The sequence below is a fragment of the Chanos chanos genome, chromosome 16 (assembly GCF_902362185.1).
Source record: "Chanos chanos chromosome 16, fChaCha1.1, whole genome shotgun sequence".
Lineage (NCBI taxonomy): Eukaryota > Metazoa > Chordata > Actinopteri > Gonorynchiformes > Chanidae > Chanos > Chanos chanos.
Window position 1 is genome coordinate 10680101 of NC_044510.1, and position 19939 is coordinate 10700039.

The window sequence follows — 19939 nt, forward strand, 5'->3', positions numbered from 1 at the left end:
AAAACTCAGAGTTCATCAACTCAGAGTAAGTAGTAAACCATCTAGTAGAAGAGACCTATGGCTTCATTCTCCTAGCAAAACAAACCCATAGGACTCATTTCTATTAGGCGGTTTACTACTTGCTCTGAATTAATTAACTCTGAGTTTGCACTAAACCCGCTTTCGGGTTAAATCGGGAAAATCGTCCAATGATTTTTACACGTAGGAAAGGCGTAAGAATGTATTCCATTGTCCAGTTTTCTCCCTGAATGATGGTGTTACCTACTATGGCAGTGCTTGATGCAGCAGCACTGACCTACAATGGAAATGTTTCTCAGAAGCACAACAGAGAATCAAAACACAGCCTCCAACTCACTGTGCAAGGTAGCAGGATCCTCACAACATGGCGCGTAAACAAAAAGTTACCCAAAATTCAACACAGCATGACGTCAACTTCACCTTCCGTATTTTCAAAAGTTTACGGGATTCATTAGGTTGTAGTTTGCATTAAACTCAACTACTCTCAGTTTCTTTCAGAATTCAGTATCTGTGTCAATGGTTAAAGACAAAATGCAAAGACAAAAAATATTTGAAGTACAACAGCAATCATATGTAAATACCAGGTATCGAGAACAGTGTAATACATTTTTAAAAATATATAAACTATTAAAATTAAGTTCTTATAGTTTACGTATTGTGCAGATCCTGGCTCCCAATGAAAGTTTGTTATGTTTAACCTCTACAGTGTGCATAAAAACCCATGTATCAGTAACCTAACAACATAGCGGTGTTCATGGATGCAGCGGCTTCCGTATCTCCCAATAAACAGTGGTATTTATTTTTCATTTTATGTTAGTTTTTAGTGTAGCAGTATAATTTGTTTTGTATTGCACTGGGGGTAGTGAATATGTTTTTTGTTAAGCTATATGAGATAACTAGAGATGCATTTACGCGAGAAAATGCAAAGTGATTGGATGATGCTGCAGCGCAAACTTAACTTTAAAAAATATAGCCGCGAGCGGCAATGACAGGCCCTCGCACCTCTGGCCATTTGCGACCCGTACATTCTGTCATCCAACAATGCACTCACATCTGATGTGTTGGCCAAATTACATGGTCATAGCAACAGCTAAATGAATTCAGGCTTAAAACCACAAAACCACATAATATATCCAACCCACTTGCTGGGCTATTGGCAAACAAACACAAATATTAAGGTCTTAAGGCTTTTCTGACCAAATTGGAAGTGGATCAGATCAACCACCTAAGAGGAGTACATCAAAGTAAAAAAAAAGTTATTTCCTGTTGCCAGTAGGGGGCGCTACGTCTAAAACTGAATATTTGCATGTAGATGTCTTCAGGCCAGGACTCTTATCAATCATGTGAGGTTTGGGGCAGATTGGACAATGTGTACTTGAGTTACACCAACTTAATGCAGTGTAAAATATTATAGCCTCATTTACTCATGCCCACTTATTTCTTCTCTTTAAGTCAAAGTGCTATGTCAAGTTTTGGATATTGAACTCAACGGTATGAGTTTTCAAAAATGAAACTTCTAGTAATTCATTGTACTGACTCTTTGAGAATGTTGTCAGAGCTAATTTTGTCAGGGGGATGTGTTCACTGAACTTGTGTTTGTAAGAAATTTGTTAAAAAAAAAAACCCAAAAAGCCAGAAAAACAGCGGAATGGGGGTTGGGTGCCTGAGAAAAAAATGTGTGGTTTTTGAGAATGAGAGAAACGTTCTTTTTTTAAACCATACAAGGATGAAGCATCAAGCAAGTTATCCACTGATAAGCCATATAGTTAGCACTCCAATGCCAACAGAAATAAGCTTTGTGGTAAACAACAGCGGACTACATCGACAAGTTAATGAAGTGTTATTAGGAGATTAAACCATTTTGTTTGATAATATGATCATTTTGTTCTTAAGGAATCTACATCAAACACACATACAAACAGTAGGTGATTTGTAGGGATATTAGGGGCGATGTCATCACCCTTGTTAGCAAAATGACCAAAATGCACCCTCCTTGTTTTAACATGCTATCCCCCTATATACACTCTAGTATCAGTGACCATTGGGCCACCCCCGTTAAAATTAACAAATCACCTACTGCATGCATACATACATACAGATAGACCGTGAGAGTGTCTGGTAAACATATAGCAATGTTTTAAGTTCATGTGTAATATTCAAATAAATGTACTGTAGCTGAAAATTTATCTGTTTAGTCAAGCCTTTTGCTAACAGCTTTTTACTATGTAAAGGAGCAGATCTGGAGGGTTCTCAGGCATAGAGTGTTTGGTGAACTGGGATGTTTGGATTCTGCCCCCACCCGCCCCCCACTCTAACATGTTCGCTCAGGTTTGTTGACAGTGGAATGACTGGCCGCCTTGTCTCCTAGAGTGCCCTCATGTCTGTATTACCTTCCAGCTCTCCCTTTTAGCTGTGCTGTAATAGTTAGTCTTGCCAGAGTCCCTGTCTGCACTTGACACACAATGTACATTGCCCCTTAACCATTATGTGGCAATGAACATATCTAACAATGTCTCTCTCTCTCTCTCTCTCTCTCTCTCTCTCTCTCTCTCTACCTCTCTCTCTCTATCTCTCGCCACACATGCTACTCCTGAGATACCAGTGATCCTGACTCCTCCTGCACATGTTACATGTGCCTACCGAATTTCGTAGATGTAGGTGAAAATGAAGCCAATGGCAACCCTTCGTTGAAATTGTGTAGGGGGCGCTGTCGAGCCATTCTGCCGCATCCATGCATGAGACCCATATAATACATAAAAAGAAAAAAGAAAAAGAATAGGGCCTTCTCACCACTCAGTACTCAGGTCCTAAATATTGGACTTGTGTCCAGCTGAAGTGTAGTCATGGAGTAAAAGACCACTGAATCTAATTATCGAGTGCTGTTGTGTGCAATCCATCGTCGTACCACTAGAGACCTAAAGCTTTCCCCATCCATTTTCAGTGAGGAAATTAAAAACGGCAACTGGAACAGATCAAACAGATCAAACAAACAGCAGTCAGATCAAACAAACATCAGTCATAATACTTAAGCAAGAGCAAATATTCCTTTTAAAAGCTCTGTGCCTTTTGCAAAGAACCAAAGAACGCTGTCTACATGAGGTTGATCATGAGCTTTGCTGACAATCGTCAGGCTATGTACATTTAGCAATCACGTTAATAACTCTAAATATGACCAATCACTTCGCAGAGCAAAAGACCAACTGCTGACACAATCACATAATGCCGACAAACTTGAGCTTTCTATGGAGAGGAAACACTTAACATAAAAATGAATGTCTTGTCTTTGGACGACGGTCTCGTTTTGGCAGGAGATAGTGTTTATGGCAAATGAACGGTGTCAGAAATTCTGATTATCTAGTTCGTTGTCTTGGTACATTAAGTCACGTAAAGCTTTTTTCACTTTTAGAGTTTTAAAATTTCTCAATGCAAGTGCGGAGGTATCAGACAAGCTCTATGTAGGACATATCTGTCAGTAGAACACCTGCCTGCATTCTGGGCAACCCGTATGGTTATGAGTGCACACCCACAACCCCTGTGCCAATGTCCACAACCTCACGTCTACCATATGGTCATATTAAAAATATAACGTGCACTCTCTACACTATGCAACAGTGGTGCCTCATGTCCACAGTACTGTCCTTGTTCATTATCCAGCCATTATATCAATGTTGTGGAGTATCATTAGGTAGCTTTCTAACTGATGTGCACTATCTCAGGTTTATGACAGTGACTTAACACTCCACGGCTGGTACCACACACATCAGAATTCGAGGTGACTTGTTTAGGATACCAGGTACAAGATGACATAACTAGTTTTTCACATACCTGACTGACAAATAGGGAACCAATGAAAGCATGGAATATTTAAAAGGAAGTTAAATGAGAACCAATAGAGATATGCAAATGCAAGTGGTGTTTTATCCTCTCTGCCTGTCTGGGGAAGTATATTATAGGATTCATAGACATGCCAGGAGATTTGTGATGTCTCCCCAGAACTGTCTCTGGTGAATTGGCACAAATGTAAATCCCACTAAAACTGTTAGTGGTGTATGTATGAAGGTATAGAAAACGATTACAACTGTTTTAAGCTTGGCTTTTTTAAACCAACTTAAATGTTGTTCTATTTCCTCTCCAGATCCTCATTCTTAACAGATACCCTGCCTTCTCTCTTATATTTTTTCTTTCAAATATGATTAAGCTGTGAAACTATCAGAATGAAGACCCAGAACTCTAAGTTTCTGAATGCTTTCGTAGTGGTGCTCTGTCTCATGGCTGTTATAATTTTCATTTTTTTGGTTGTGCCTTTTTCTGTCAGAGGATCACCAACATCAAGGTAGGCAATGTTTGCTTATACTTTTTTTTGCTTTCTAATAATTACTGTTCTATAGTTTCATGGAATTATATTTTTCAGTCTACTCCTAGAACAACCCATGCCATGAGCATGTTATGCTATGGTACACCTGATTCATTTTAGAAGAGATTATCAAGCTCTTGACTCATTGAGTCAAATATACTGTGTAGTGTAGTTAGATAAATTGGCAATTGCAATATTTTTGTTACAAAGCTGTCACTTACCATTTTTTCAGGTAGTGACTCTGTAATGTTATGTGTAATTACACTGTAAGATTATATACTGAGTATCTAAGATAATCTTGTTTAGCAAAACCTAAGCATGCCAACTCAATCATAACTCTTTCACAACTTTTCCATCAGTTTCTCAATACTGGAAAATTATAGATACAATTTTTACATAGAAATGACGAAGAATCTTTTTTGCCCTTCAAATAGCTCATCAGCTCTAAAGGATTTTTACTCATTGAATCATTCATACCTATATGACCGATGACATTGCTACGATATCGACTGACAATATTTTTGTCCTATCCTAAAGTTATTCTGATGGACAAAGTGAAGCAAGAAATGCTGGATGTTATTCCAAAGCTTCTGCTTTTCCACAAGCAAAGTGGGTAATATCATAAGTGATTTAATAAATGAATATAAGATTATGATGACAGTAATTAAAAACAATTAAATACCCACCGCATGGGTATTTAACACATCATGCCACAAGTTTAGCTCAAACTAAAGATGTAATAATATTATATCAAATAAATCTGTCAAAATATGTTTAAAATTCCACAAATTTCTACCTGAAAATCCATCATAAATTGTCATGTATTCATAAATTAAATTTGACTTACAAAAAGAAAAGGACTGTATTGTAACATATCCAAATATTTATATAAAATAACAAAAAAAAGTTATAGACCTCCTTTTAATGTACATTACATCTAAAGCTGTTCCGATTCTATTATTAGACTTTAAACTGTTCATTATGTTCTATGAAGTTCTATGAAATTATTTCAGTTCTATTGTTAGACTTTAAAGTGTTCCTGAAATGCTTCTCAGGGGAAGAAACATTTCTCAAATCAGTGGGGGAATATTTTGGGGGAACATCTTGCTTTTGACACCAGTCTGCTAATTCATTATTGAATTTTTGCATTGTTTAAGCCATGTAGACAAAAATCGCGAATTTTAAAAAAAATATTCAAATATTTCTCAAAAATATGCACGTTGAATACTGTTTCCAATTGTACAGTATAACATCTGTAATACAAACGGATTATTACATTGTCCATACGTGAAGAAACTATAACAATTAAATTCCTTGAGTTAGGTCTCACAAAGTAGTATAACTTTAATGCACACTATAAGGTCTCACTGCACCCTCTGGTTGCAGAAAATTATGGCGCTAAATACTCGGCCCCGCCATTTTGTAGGCGAACTATGCGCTTAAACTAACTTGAGGATCTCGAGAATTCAGCTTTGAAATCGCTGCAAAACGTATTCTCATAACAATCAAGTGCACTTAACAGTAATTGCAATGTAAATGGATAAATACTGCAAAATCCTTGAATTAAATCTGTTTGCATCAGCCAAATGAATGAAATATAGCCAAAATGAAAATGATGCAGTGGTGGGACAACACATTTTTCCTGTGTCACTTTGGCTTCACAATAGATGAGAAGTGCTGGCAGGCACAGACATAAATGAGTACTGACACTCAAGTTTTAATCTTGTCTCTTTCAGCACATTTCATATTTGAAGACGCTGAAATCATGTTCCCCATTATCATTAAGAGGACCTCGGTGCCTGTTCTGTATGACCCTGGAACAGGTCAGACCTCCTGATGACCTTTTCCTTTATTATCACAAACACTGATTTTAGTATCCTCTCGTGGACCCACCACCTACAAGGGGAGAAATAGGGGCCGGGTGCAATGCCACGTGAGTGGCAGGTTGGGGCAAAGGCCCCGGTGGACTGGACTTACGATACAGAAACAGGCTTTTGGTGTGTGGAATGTCACCTCTCTTGGGGGGAAGGACCTGGGACTTGTGCAGAAGGTAAAGTGATACTGACTAGATATAGAAAGGCTCACTTCTCCACACAGCCTTGTCTCTGGAACCAAACTCCTGGATGGGCTTGACTCTATCCTTCTCCAGAGTTGCCCGGGGTGAGAGGCGGGAGTAGATGTGGGGTTACTTGTTAGCCCCTCACTGAGCGCCGCTGTGTTGGAGTTTGTCCCAGTGAATGAGAGGGTCGTCTCACTGCGCCTTCAGGTTGCAAGGGGGAAATCTCTGACTGTTGTGACGGTTTACGCACCGAACGGCCGCTCGGAGTACCCAGCCTTCTAAGAGGCATTGGAAAGTATCCTAGTAAAGGCACCATCTGGGGAATTGGTAGTCCCACTGGGAGATTTCAACACTTTAACACGTTGGCAATAATGGAGAAACTTTGAGGGAGATGATTGGGAGGAACGGCCTACCTGATCTGAACCCAAGTGGTGCTTTGTTGTTGGACATCTGTGCAAGTCATGATTCATCCATAATGAACACCATGTTTGAGCATAAGGCAGCTTACAAATGTGCTTGGTACCAGAGCTCCTTAGGCCAGCAGTAGATGATTGACTTTGTAGTGTCTCATAGGACCTTATGGTCTGGACACTCGGGTGAAGAGAGGGGCAGAACTGTCAACTGATCACCACCTGGCGAGTTGGATCAGATGGCAGGGGAGGCTGCTGGATAGACCTGGTAAACCCACGTGTGTAGTAAGGATGAACTGGGAACATTGGCTGAGGACCCTGTCCGGGAAGGCCTTCAGCTCACACCTCCAAGGGAGCTTGTCCCTGAGCCCGAAGAAGGTTCGGGCAATGGAGTCCGAATGGACCTTGTTCAAAGCGTCAGTTGTTGAAGCGGCAGCTTTGAACTGTGGCCAGATGGTCATCTGTGCCTGTTGTGGCGGCAACCCAAGGACCGGTGGATGGGAGGCTGTCAGGCTGAAAAAGGAGGGCTTCCTGGCTTGGCTAGCTGAGAGAACTCCGGAATTGCCCAAAAGGTACTGGCAGGCCAAAAAGGCTGCAGTGATGTTGGTCGTGGAGGCAAAAACTCGGGTATGGGAGGTGTTCGGGGAGGCCATGGAGAAGGACTTACGGTTGGCCCCAAAGATTTTCTGGTAAACCATCAGGCAACTCAAGAGGGGAAGGCAGGGCTTCATCAAGGCTGTTCTCAGAAAGGACGGGCAGGTTCTGAATTCTTGGCACTGAGTCAAGCTCATTCGCAGTGGATGCTGGACTCCACCAGGGCTGTAGCTTGTCTCCAATCCTGTTCATGATTTTCATGGACAGGATTTCAAGGTGCATTCAGGGTGTGGAGGGTGTCCAGTGTAGTGACCGCAGTCTCTGCTCTTTGCAGATGATGTGGTTCTGCTGGCCTCATCAAACTGTGACCTCCAGCAAACATTGGGGTGGTTTGCAGCCCGAGTGTGAAGCAGTCGGGATGAGAATCAGCAACTCCAATTCTGAGGCCAAGGTTCTATGCAGGAAAAAGTTGGCTTGCCACCTCAGAGTTGGGACTGAGTTACTGCCTCAAGTGGAGGAGTTCAAGTATCTCAGGGTCTTGTTCACGAGTGAAGGTAAAATGGAACAGGAGATTGACAGGCAAATCAGGGCAGCGGCAGCAGTCGTGCAGTCATTGTACTGGACTGTCGTGGTAACGAGGGAGTTGAGCCAGAAGGCAAGGCTCTCAATTTACTGGTTGATCTTTGTTCCAACCCTCACCCATTGTTACAAGCTCTGAGTTCATTCACAGGGTGGCTGCGCGCACCCTTAGGAATAGGGTGAGTAGCCCAGACATCTGGGAGGAGCTCAGAGTAGAGCCGCTGCTCCTGCGCATTGAAAGGAATCAGTTGAGGTATTTTGGGCATCTAGTCATGATGCCTCCTGGGCGTCTCCCTGTAGAGGTGTTCCCGGGAACGCCCAACTGGGAGGAGACCCCGGGGCAGACCGAGGACACGTAAGGAGGATTATATATCTTGACTAGCCTGGGAACACCTTAGGATCCCTCAGGAGGAGCTGGTGAATGTTGCCGGGAAAAGGAACTTCTGGGCCACCCTCCTCAGCCTGCTACCACTGCGACCCGGTCCCGGAAAAGCAGCAGACGATGTGATATGATGTGATGTGATGTGATGTGATGTGATGTGATGTGATTTTAGGATCATGCCTTTCAAATGATGGTTTCCTTAATTGTAAAGCATAATGATTTGACTGAGACTTGACATGTTTGATGATTTTTCTTTTATTATTGTTCTCAGTGAATCATAAGTGCTCTTATTTTTGTTAATCAATGACATACAGCAATACTTGAATCAAGTTTACAGCAATCTTATAAGAACTTTCCATTTTCCTCTCTGTAGATGTCAACTCCCAAGTGACAGTTACAACCAAGACATTTTTGAGGTATAAGGAACTGAATGTTCTAATTGACAGTATTCGGAAGTGTTACAAAGACATCAAAATAATTGTTGCAGATGACAGCTTAAACCCGGAAAGGGTGAATGGCGCTAACATTGAACATTACATTATGCCTCCAGCTAAGGTAAATTTATACATTTATAAATTTGTACAAACTCATGATGAAATAATGAACAAGCTACTTGGTAAATCTCTTATGCTGATCATGATTTGATCCTATAATTGTGTAACTATGTCAAACACGACTCTAACTGATAAATCTGTATCAAGGGAAAGTGCCTCTTTGAACACTAAATCTACCCTCAAATTGATATAAAACTTTTTTGTTTGATACTTCAGGGCTGGTTTGCTGGTAGGAATCTTGCTGTCTCTCAAGTAACCACCAAATATTTCCTCTGGGTGGACGATGACTTCCAGTTTACCAATGAGACCAATATTGAGCGTTTTGTGGAGATCATGGAGGCTGTTCCAGAGTTGGACATTGTGAGTAATTCAAGCAATCATTACGTGTGACTCCAAATTTGAATTCTGAGTATAGCACTCAAGGTATGAGGGCAAGGATTCAGTGTTGCAGTACTTGAGATCGGTTTTGGTCTGCAGACCGGTCTCAAGATCACTTTTTGTAGATCTCGGTCTTGTCTCGGAATCGACCATATTTTTACTCGGTCTTGTCTCGGTCTCAGACATAGACGACTCAGGATTTTATTTCAAGGCCGGTCAAGACCACAACTGCAGGGATATCAACCACGGTGAAGTTAGCTTAAAATTAGACATTCGCTTGGCAATCACCAGATAGTTAGGTCTCTATCTCATTAAATTATATAAACTATTTACACATTATGTTATCCTGCCTTGTATTCAGTTGTGAAATGAAAAATATGGTTCAAATATGACATTAAATGCAAATGAATATCAATTTAAGGCACTTTATTGCATCCTACTGTTTATTACACCGCTCGTCTTGCATGGAGATGGCGTTTCAAGATAAAAGTCCCTCGAAAGTTCATGCTTCCTGAAGAGAAATTAGTGTGCTGCAAGTGGAACATTGGTGAAGTATAAGGCCATGGATGGTCAACAAATTGTGAATACTTATATTTTATGTTCAGTTTCTCTTTAAACAGTAGTAAAGGATTACTCATGATTGCTCTTCTGAATAATAACAATAACTATTGAAAACACATTTTGGGACCTTTCTGTTCAAAGGTTCGACCTAGTTCTAGTGACCAACCAGGCATCTAGACAACTTCCACTTAGATTTCAATAACTTACTAGTATCGATGAAATGACCATAAAAGTACGATTGTGAAATTTCTCAAAAAATTGTGAAATTGGAATATATATCTAAAATGAGTCTGGGTCAACTTCAAAGGTCAGGCCTGATCCTAGTGACTAATGTATGTAGACATTTAATTTCATCTTAAATATCAATAACACCCTGGAATTGATGAAATAAACACATAAATACAGTTTCTTAGAAATTTGTGAAATCACGAAACGTGAAAAAAGTGTTTTTGGGGATCAGTTGTAAAGGTCAGGCTAAGTCCTAGTGACCAACTAAAGGATGTACATATTTCCTCTCATCTTATATGTCAATAATACTCTAGTATTAATGGAATAAACATAAAAATACAGTTGTGAAACTTCTCAGAAATTTGTAAAAACAGAAAACGTGAAAAAAGCGCTTTTTGGGGTCAGCCTTGAGGGTAAGGCCTAGTTCTAGTGACCAACAAAAGGATGTAGATATTTTGTTTGATCTTATATGTCAATAACACCCTAGTAATGATAAAATAAACACATAAATACAGTTGTGAAAGTTGTTAGAAAAGTGTGAAATCAGAAAAGATGTTAAAAAAGCGCTTGCACAAAAAATTGTATTGTGTTAGCAGGATGGCAAAACATGGAAAAAGAGTGCTGAATAAAGATGGTTAAATTGATTTCAGCTCTTAGTGTTTGTTTGTAGGTGGTGTTTTTATGGGACCGTGGATCTTTCAGATCAATTTGAGAAGTGCCTATGGTTGCATGTTCCACATTTTATCCCAAGTGTACACTGTACAGTGTTTCTATGTCATGCAGTGTGGGACTAGCACTGGCCTGGTCCTGGTCTTGATTCGGTCTCGTCCTGCCTTGGTCTTGGTCTGGGCTTGGTCTCAACCCCTCAAAATCTTGGTTTTGTCTCAGTCTCGATACACTCTGGTCTTGGTCATGACTTGGTCTCGGTTTAGGTGGTCTTGACTACAACAGTGGAAGGATTGTACAGATGTTTTAAAGTATATAGGCCAAAAACATAACTTGTTTTCAATCCTTGTAGCAGTGATTCTGGCATAGCATCCTCATGGAAAAAGCTGGCAAAACTCAGGGGTACGAGAGGCTGGCAAAGGATTGTCACCTCATCACTGCAATAGGTACTCCAAATGGTTGGTCAAGTGTACTAGATTAGTGGTGGCCAAATCCATGGGAGTGACAGGAACCTTCACGTGCTGCTCCCCAAAAAAGTCCTCTGCAATCTGGTGAAAAGAAATGGTCGCATCTCCACCTGTACACTACACCCTCCCTAACCTGTGTGGGAGTTGAGCAAGTAGTAAGGAAAAAAAATACGAGAGAACTTTCTATGACTAAATTGGGAGAAGAAGGGATGTGTAGCAAGAAAAAACAATTGGATTGTGGACTGACGAAAATTTGAATAATCATTATTTATAAAAAATAAGGCTTTAGCATCAAACTGTCTCAGTTTGTGATGAAATGTCTGGTTCAAACTGACTTTTACAAAATTCTCATGTCCAAAAGATGCTGAACAAATAAGACCCAACAGTATATTTCAACAGTATATGTCTCTGAATGTTCCCCACTGGCCATTCCCTGCTGACCTCAGTCCATCGCCACTGATAACAGTGCTCCTCTCCTCTCTTCCCCCCCATGTGAACAGGTGGGTGGAGCTGTAGGTAAAAATACATTTTACTCCAAACTAGTGTATGAAGAGGGGGACATAAATGAAGGAGGCTGTCTGTCCAGGTTTTTTGGAAAAACACACCAGCCTCTTCCTGGATACCCAGACTGCTCCCTTGTTGATGGTGTTGTCAACTTCTTCTTGGCCCGCACAGATTCAGTGCGTAGGGTGGGCTTTGACCCTCAGCTAAAAAGAGTGGCCCATAGTGGTAAGTTTAAAGAATATTTCAACAGCATCATTTAGTCCCTAGAAAAGATATATTAATCATTAATCACTAATCACATTAATCACTGATTCTTACAATTGTGCCAAGTTTTAACTGAGTGATGTTTTCTCAGAGCAGTCTGAATGATACCACACAGTTTGTAGTTGAAAAAAAGAAAGTTTTCTCTGAAATTTGTAATACTTAGAGGGTTTTTTTCTCAACTTAAACTTCACAAATAAATATTGCTGCTTCCTGCTCTGACAACAAATGGCTATATTTGAGACTGTCAAAATATAGACTTAGACTTTTTAAAACAGGATAAAGACAGATTGTGCCAAAATGGACAAAAAGTAGTTGCAAAATTGCAGTTGTTTGCTTTAGCTTCACCATTCCTAAGCAGTGCTGACAGCTTTGATCAACGGATGGTGTGTTGATTACTATAGTAGGAATGTTTTTGAAAGTCAGTTAACAAACCAGTAAAAACATATTTCTCATTTTGGCCTTTAATAGTGTGTCACAAAAATATGTACTTGTAGTAAGTTTCATAATTCTATTGATGATTACACATGGTTCTCATCTACATTCACCTTCTTTTTATGCACTGTCTCTACTTCCACCGTTCTTCTTCATTAAGAGTTCTTCATGGATGGCCTTGGAGATCTGTTGATTGCCTCCTGTCGCTCTATCAGAGTAGGTCACCAACCCAAGCTTGACCACAGCAGATACAATCAATACAGGATACAGAGGGAAAGTGAAGAGACAAGGAAACTGGCCCTGCATTTCTTCAAGAACCGTTTAAAATGTGTCAGATATTGAACAGCTAAATTGGTTGTTTTCTGTTTGTAGTAGTCAGTTCTACTTGCATTTTGCTATATGTACAGAGGATCGCTGTTATAATCACGTGTTACACTCTGGGTTTCCACGCCTCCCACTCTGAAGTCTATGTAGTGTCCTGTTTTTATTGTTTAGTCACTGTCTTGTTTTCCTTGGTTTAATCAGGTAATTATTCAGTCACTGTGTTCACCTGTTTTTTGTTAAACAAGCCTGATTTCTTTTTAGTATATATATCACTGCTTTTCCTTTGTTTGGTTTGTGAGGTCTTGACCTTACCTGAATGAATGAGTGAATGAATGAATGAATGAATGAATGAATGAATGAATGGTAACTCATTAATCTGATGCCTTGTAATCCTGAAAGATTCTGTGAATCCTATCTGAAGTCCTTTGTGCCTTATACCCTGGTATACCCTGTGTTAATACATCCATGTATACTGCACATGCATTCAGTTTTTCACCCAATTCATGATATCATGTTTGTCTTATTCAGTTTCTTTCTGCTTGGAATATGGTTAGTAGATATATGGGTTAGGGTTAGGGTTATATATATGTTGTATTTGCAATCTGTGTTATTGTTTCTACATTCTCTTCAAAAGAAAAAGAAAAGTTTGGTGGTGCTGCATGTCCAGCTTTTCTTGCATATTAAAAAAGAGGAACAGGAAGATTGTTTGGTCATTTTGTCATGCTAGCTACAAACAACAGGTAAATTCACTTCTAGTTTTCAAATAGAGTCTGTTGACAGTGTTTGATTAATGTGTTGCTAGACAGGCTATTTTTGGGCTGTCATGTAAATTAAGCCAGTGAAAGGGCCAACTAACTGAAACATAAGCACAGCATAGTAAATTTGCCCCAGTCAGTTTGAATGACAGATTCTTAAACCAGAATACTGTGGCGATTGTAGAGGTTATGATCACTTGCAAAACAAGTGATCACAGAAAAGAAAACAAAGATGAATTGTTGACAGAAATGGAACCGTGTGCTTCAGGACAGACTTCACTGTTTCAAAATGCTGAAATCATCACTGTTTGATGTCATCACCTTATCAAGTCACATCCATTACAGCTATTTGTGTGTCAAATGTTTCAGTGTTGCAAACTATCTAAGTGAAAGAGGGATGAAACATACAAGTCATTTTCCAGACTCTATGCCCAGAGACTGTGACTGTTAGGTTAGCTAGTGTTCAAGCTACAAATTAACCCATCCAGCCTGACTGCACCTTCAGCATTTCTGGCCAGTCATCGCTCACTGAGCAGTAAAATGAACTTGCTCCAGCTCAGATATGCTTTATCTTCAACCATGCAAATCTGAGGAATACTGTACTCAAATTCACTTGCACAGTAATTCTATCAAACGGTCACCGTGTGGAAAATATGTCAGATTGGCTGAAGATGGGAGTTTTGGAAACTGAGTTTTGGAAGCTCTGAGGAAGGAAAATTTAGTAAACAAAATTAATTGTTCATTAACATTTTTGTTTGATGGCGCTGGCAATGAGTAGTTACATGAACTGTATATGGATCGGAAATTTTCATTTGCTACTTGTTTAATACACTTTTGTTTTGTTTTTTTTTTTGTTTTGTTTTTTTATTTAAACACGATTAAGAAACTCAGAGGCAATGTTGCATTGACAGTGGCAAAACATCATTATCATCAAAGTAACTTTAAAATTTACGTTGTACTGTTTTTACAGTCTTAGCTGTACATTAATGAGGAAGGGCAATACTGTGGAAGGGTATACTGTGACAGTAAGAGAATATTATCAGTGATCCTGGACAATGAATGGGAACAGGTGATTTGCTCTTTTCTGCGAAAGCTTAAGGGAAAATCTTGTGGGTTCTCATTTACTTTTGATTGATTTTTAAATTGAACTTTCTTTTAGTTACCCATGACACCACGGTTTACTCGTCAACAAAACTTTACAAAAGGTGATGCAGGTACAATCTGAAGTGTAACCCACAGCTTTTGCTCAATATCAGATTCACAGATGGAAAAGCAGCTGCCATAATCCAGGGACCGTGTGGTCAGGGTCGATGCTTGTGTTTCCCTGTTGTACTTGGCAGTGTTCTGTAGTGTTGTGAGTTGAGGTATTGCTGTACTCTCAGGCGTCACTGAGTGCATCCACCGGTATTCCATCTGTGGAGGGTACAACAGACGGGGGCCTGGTGGAGGGCAGAGCTCTGAGTTAGCTTAGTATCTCAACCAAAAATGTGAACAAACTGAATGTTTTGTTACATCCAGTGTTTTTCATCGGCATGAGCTGCCAGGGAGTTGGATAAGACCTGGGCTTTGCACACACTTCCCTGCTATCAGACAGAGCTGAGCACCAAACATTAGTCTGCTCCTCACTGAAAAATAAAAAAATGAAGGATTCTGAAATGAAAACTGACCCCATATTAATACCTAAACAAAACCTGTTTCTTCCATCTCCTTGATATCAGTTCGTGTCATCAGTGTCAGTGATGTGCATACCAATGGACACTATCAATGCATCTCTGTACGGCCTTATGAGGGACAGGAACTCCAGGGTGCTAGTGATGTTGTCTTCCTGTTCTCTTTTCCTTTGTAGTAGGTGACAGGCTTTGCAGAACTCTTCTAATAGGTTTTCCCAAGGGATTCTATGCGGAGGAGCAGTATGTGTTCCTTGTCTACAAAAGATGTATGTTTGGGATTGAGGGCTATTATTCTTATCAGTGCATTGTCTTGCCTGGCTTGGCCAAACTCTGAAATATGTCGTCTCTATTTAGATATATACTGTAGATTTATTGAAAAAGAAGAAACCAGCTGGAAAGAATGTAGTATCACATATATGCAGGGATTTCCTAACATTTGAAGTACTACCAGTCAATGTTTCAGCGGTTTCATTTCTTTGGGTTCTGGGTTCTCAATAGCTTTTTAAACTTTTGTCTCCTTCTTCCACTTCTTCCTGTTGCATAAAAGAACTGCAATTACTATGATTTCGACTGCATTGTATAATACCTCTACAATAACTTATCATACCTTTCATACCTTCACATGATATATCTTCATGTCATATATTCATTTCTTCATATTATTTTCCAGTTGTATTTTTCTATAGCATCATTTTCAACCTATAACTACTTGGGTGGTACCATGTAGTATTTAACACTAGAATTATAAGATTTCTGTAATACTTTTGAAATTTCACAATACTTTTGCTGCAGAAATATATTTGCTAGTGGGTTTCAATTGCTTTGAATATTGATTGATATTGGAAGGATTGAACAATGAATAGACTAGATTGCTTTATCATACAATTCAATTCAACATTTCCATTAACAGCTTAGAACTGCTGTTTTATGTCACCTGACTTACTCTGAAGAGTAATAAAAAAAAAAAAAAGTACAATGATTGGCAAAGATAGCGGCAGATGAGCCCACCTCACTATTAATGACGTCAGCTTTAATAATTATGGTGGTAACTCTCATCTCTTCTCATTCGCGTGGTCATGATTATTGTTTGCCTTCTTTAATTACCTTCTTGATGGCTTTAAAAACAATAATAATAATAAAAACTTTCAGGGAAATGGACCTATTTACACGAAATATGATTTTAATTAAAAGGCATTACTTGTTATCAAATAAAGGTATTCAGTGTTTATGCTCTTAAAATGTTATGACCTAACTGGAGACAACGTGAATATCCTCACTTCTGAGTCTGCAGGTGTGATTCAGTTAGATTTGAAATGGTGCGTTGAACATGGGTGCGGTTAGGTTCATCATTAACCAATAACTCAGGGATATGAGGAAGCAGGATAAAGAGCTCGTATATTGGATTTATACATGTAGCTCCACAAGACTGCCAGAGGATCAAAGGTAAGAATCCCTGATTTTGCCCCTGTTGGACACCTAGACATGCGTGAGTAACATTTGGTTCAAATACTATGTACTACCTGCCGTTTGAGCTGCTGGTTTTAAATTATGCTTGTTAATAATTATTATTTTGCTGTTTCTGCGGGTTTACAACGAATCAGAAAACGAACAAACAAAGGCCAAAACAAAAGCATAATCGTATAGTGCTGCATTAACCTGTAGTAACGACCTCGCCTTCTCCCTCGCCGGTTTCAGCCATTCCGCGCTCAGCGTCGCTGGTTTACTAATCACTGGTCTGATCACCCTCATTCTGCACCACTGCCTTCACATTAGTTTTCCCTGATACTCTCCGCTATTTAAATTAAGGTCCTCCGCTGGATCAGTCAGTGCGAGGTTTACACCTCCCGCGTGTTTTCTGAGTATTACTGTATTGTTCCACAGTTTTTTGGCCGCCTGTTACCCTAATTTGTCCGTCATTCTTTGGACCCCTGGTAACCTTGTTTTTTTGTTCAGCCTGCTGGTGGTGAACCTTTTTTACATCTGTCATTAAAAGTTCTGTGCGGCCGCAGTTGTGTCCAGCATCGTGGTTCTCTCTGACCGCTGTTAAGCTGTTATGTGCCAACAGAAGCAATGGCGTGTTACATTGAAAAAAGGCACAAAATATAGATTCCCGATTGTCTTGTTTCTCTTGGGAAATAAGAGAACCATTTTCGTTGGTGGCTCTGACTTAGTAGTCATAGACATCTGACACGCATAGCCTATTTATAAATTTAGCCTACTCTTTTACATATGCACTCAAAAAACTCAACAAAGGGATTTCTTTTATTACCAAAATAGAAATGTTTGTATAATATGAATGTATTGTGTTTATATTTGTAACATGATTTGTTCTTGTTTGTTTAATGTCAAGCAACAAAAATTCTTATGACCTGGATCAATATAGATTGATTCAAGGAGGAGGAGTTACTTTTGCATCTGACACAAGTGTTGCTAGCTACTGCACATGCTCCTTACTCACAGTAGAAGGGCAGAGCCTCCCAGCATGCCTTGGAGCAATGGGCTGCTGTTTAGACCCAGCTTGTTATTGTTCAGTTTATGTTTCCATTTTCTGTCTAGTAGAAGTGTATGTGTATTGTTTATTATTTAGCCTTTGTGTTGTACGAAATTAAAATATTAAACTGTTTATATTATTGTACTTTATACTAAAATTAATTGACCTTTGGTAACCTATTAGTGATTTGATTAAATACTTGCTGGTGCTAACAGCATCGCTAAATCTAATTATAATGTGATAGAAGTAAGACAGACAAACAATGTATTCGTTCACTGAATTAGTCTTAGGCTTGCTAAAGACAAATGCAAAGCAAATAAATCGAACTTAAATGAAATGATTACATTTCTTCTACAAATGTATGTTCCGTTCACAGAACATAATAAAGACAGACTAGTTTCACTTGACTGGTTTAGATGAAAATATGTGGCATGGTGTCACAGCCTGCACCTCGTTTTGGACTTTTGTTTTGAAATGTCTTGTGCCCCTGTTCCGTGTGTGTCTTCGCCCCTCACCTGATTCTGTTTATTCCATTTATTATCCTTGTTTTACCCTTGTTAATTTGTACCGATCATGTTTCCCCAGTTTAGTTCTCCTTTTGTATTTAAGCCCCTGTGTTTGACCTGTCCTTTGTCTATTGTTGTTTGGGTTCATTTGAAGACACTGTTTGGCTGCACTGTTTATATCCAGTTTTGGTTCCTGTTTGTTTGTCTACATTTTGTAAGTAAAGTCCTCCTGTTTGTTGCCACCATCACTGTGTCTTGAGTTTGGGTCCAGTTCCACTGCACTCCTGACACATGGTTAAATTGCGTTCTTTCAACAAATTGTTTTTGAGTGCATGGTAAACTTTAATGATTTAACACATCAGAGTCGCATTGAATGTGAGACTCATATAAAATAAACCAAATTGAGCTCGCTAAATAGAGGAGTCTGATGTTTGTAATGTAGAGAGAAAACCTCCTCACTGTAAAGAATAGCCTATATTTTGTTTTATAGTTATTTGTCTGCATTACTACAAACACTTGCAAACAAATGCATGAAAGAACATATCGGTCTAATTAGAGGAAGCACACTAGTGATCAGTATCAGGTACCAAGAAGAGCACTGCAGTCTCTTTAAAAATATAGACTACTTAAATGGTCCATATATTTTATATACTATGTTCTTCACTCCTGATGAAAGAATGTCATGTTTAATGTCTGAAGTAGCCTACACAGAAAACCCAGTTATTGGGAGCCCAAGAGTGAATACACATTCCTTGATTTCACGATAAACTGAATATTCATTTTTTTTCCCCCCTATGCAACCACATGTATAATACAAAGGAAGACATACAAAAACAACCAGGCTACTTAAGAACGTGAAAATTCCCTCATTTCTTGGCTTCCATAGATGGAGCATGTCTCACCTTTTGGGAGAAAAACAGTGTTCCAAGGTAGTTTTAAGAATGCTATATTGAGACACAATCTGATTCATTATGATCCCCTTTTAAGGTGAAAACATTTGTGGCAAAATTCATTGTTTTCTCTTTGGGTTACAGATCTACTGAGAGTAGCCTATATAGGCTATTGCTTGTGACGGTTTTTATGAGAAATGAAGTATGCGAGAAATTTAGTTTTCATACGTTGTTGTTTTGGTACGTTAAGCCACATTGCCACGTTAACCGTTTTAGAATTTCACAGACGCTGCGGAAATACTGTAGATCTTCATTGGCTAGCTTTCTGACAGGTGTTTGCCTTCTCATGTTTATGACAGTTATTTCATCACTCCATGGTTTGTACCGCACACAACTTCCTCGTTAGTAATGTTCAAATGCACTTGTTAAGGTTCCCATCCACATGATATGATTGTTTTTTCACATATGTCGTTGACAAATATGGACCTAGTCCAGACAGCATAGGGAGGCTAAATAAAAAAAACAAATGGAGTTCTGCAAATCCAAGAGGTGTTAACTCCTTTCTGGTAGTCTGAGATTGGTATTGCTTATGGAGTTCACAGACATGCCAGGAGACCTGGGATATCTTCGATAAAATGGTCACTGAGTATGTAAATGTAAATCTCACTGAAACTATTAGTAGTGTATTTATGAAGGGATGGAAAACCATAACTGTTTTAAGCTCGTCTTTTACAAGCCAACTTAACGGTTATTTAATTTCCTCTCCAGATCATCTTACTTAACAGACATTCTGCCCTCTATCTGTTTTATTTTTTCTTTCAAAGTTATCAAAGCTATCAATTTTTTTTCTCCA

At 39.2% G+C, this 19939-nt stretch overlaps 1 protein-coding gene across 1 annotated transcript; it reads left to right on the forward strand.

Moving 5' to 3' along the window:
- Nucleotides 1–266: 266 nt before the first annotated feature.
- On the forward strand, nucleotides 267–12792 carry LOC115829186 (beta-1,4 N-acetylgalactosaminyltransferase 2-like). The gene is made up of 6 exons (XM_030793248.1): nucleotides 267–363; nucleotides 6109–6195; nucleotides 8770–8951; nucleotides 9167–9310; nucleotides 11751–11979; nucleotides 12611–12792. The coding sequence occupies exons 1-6, from the start codon at nucleotides 267–269 to the stop codon at nucleotides 12790–12792; spliced, it is 921 nt and encodes a 306-aa protein (XP_030649108.1).
- Nucleotides 12793–19939: the final 7147 nt, after the last annotated feature.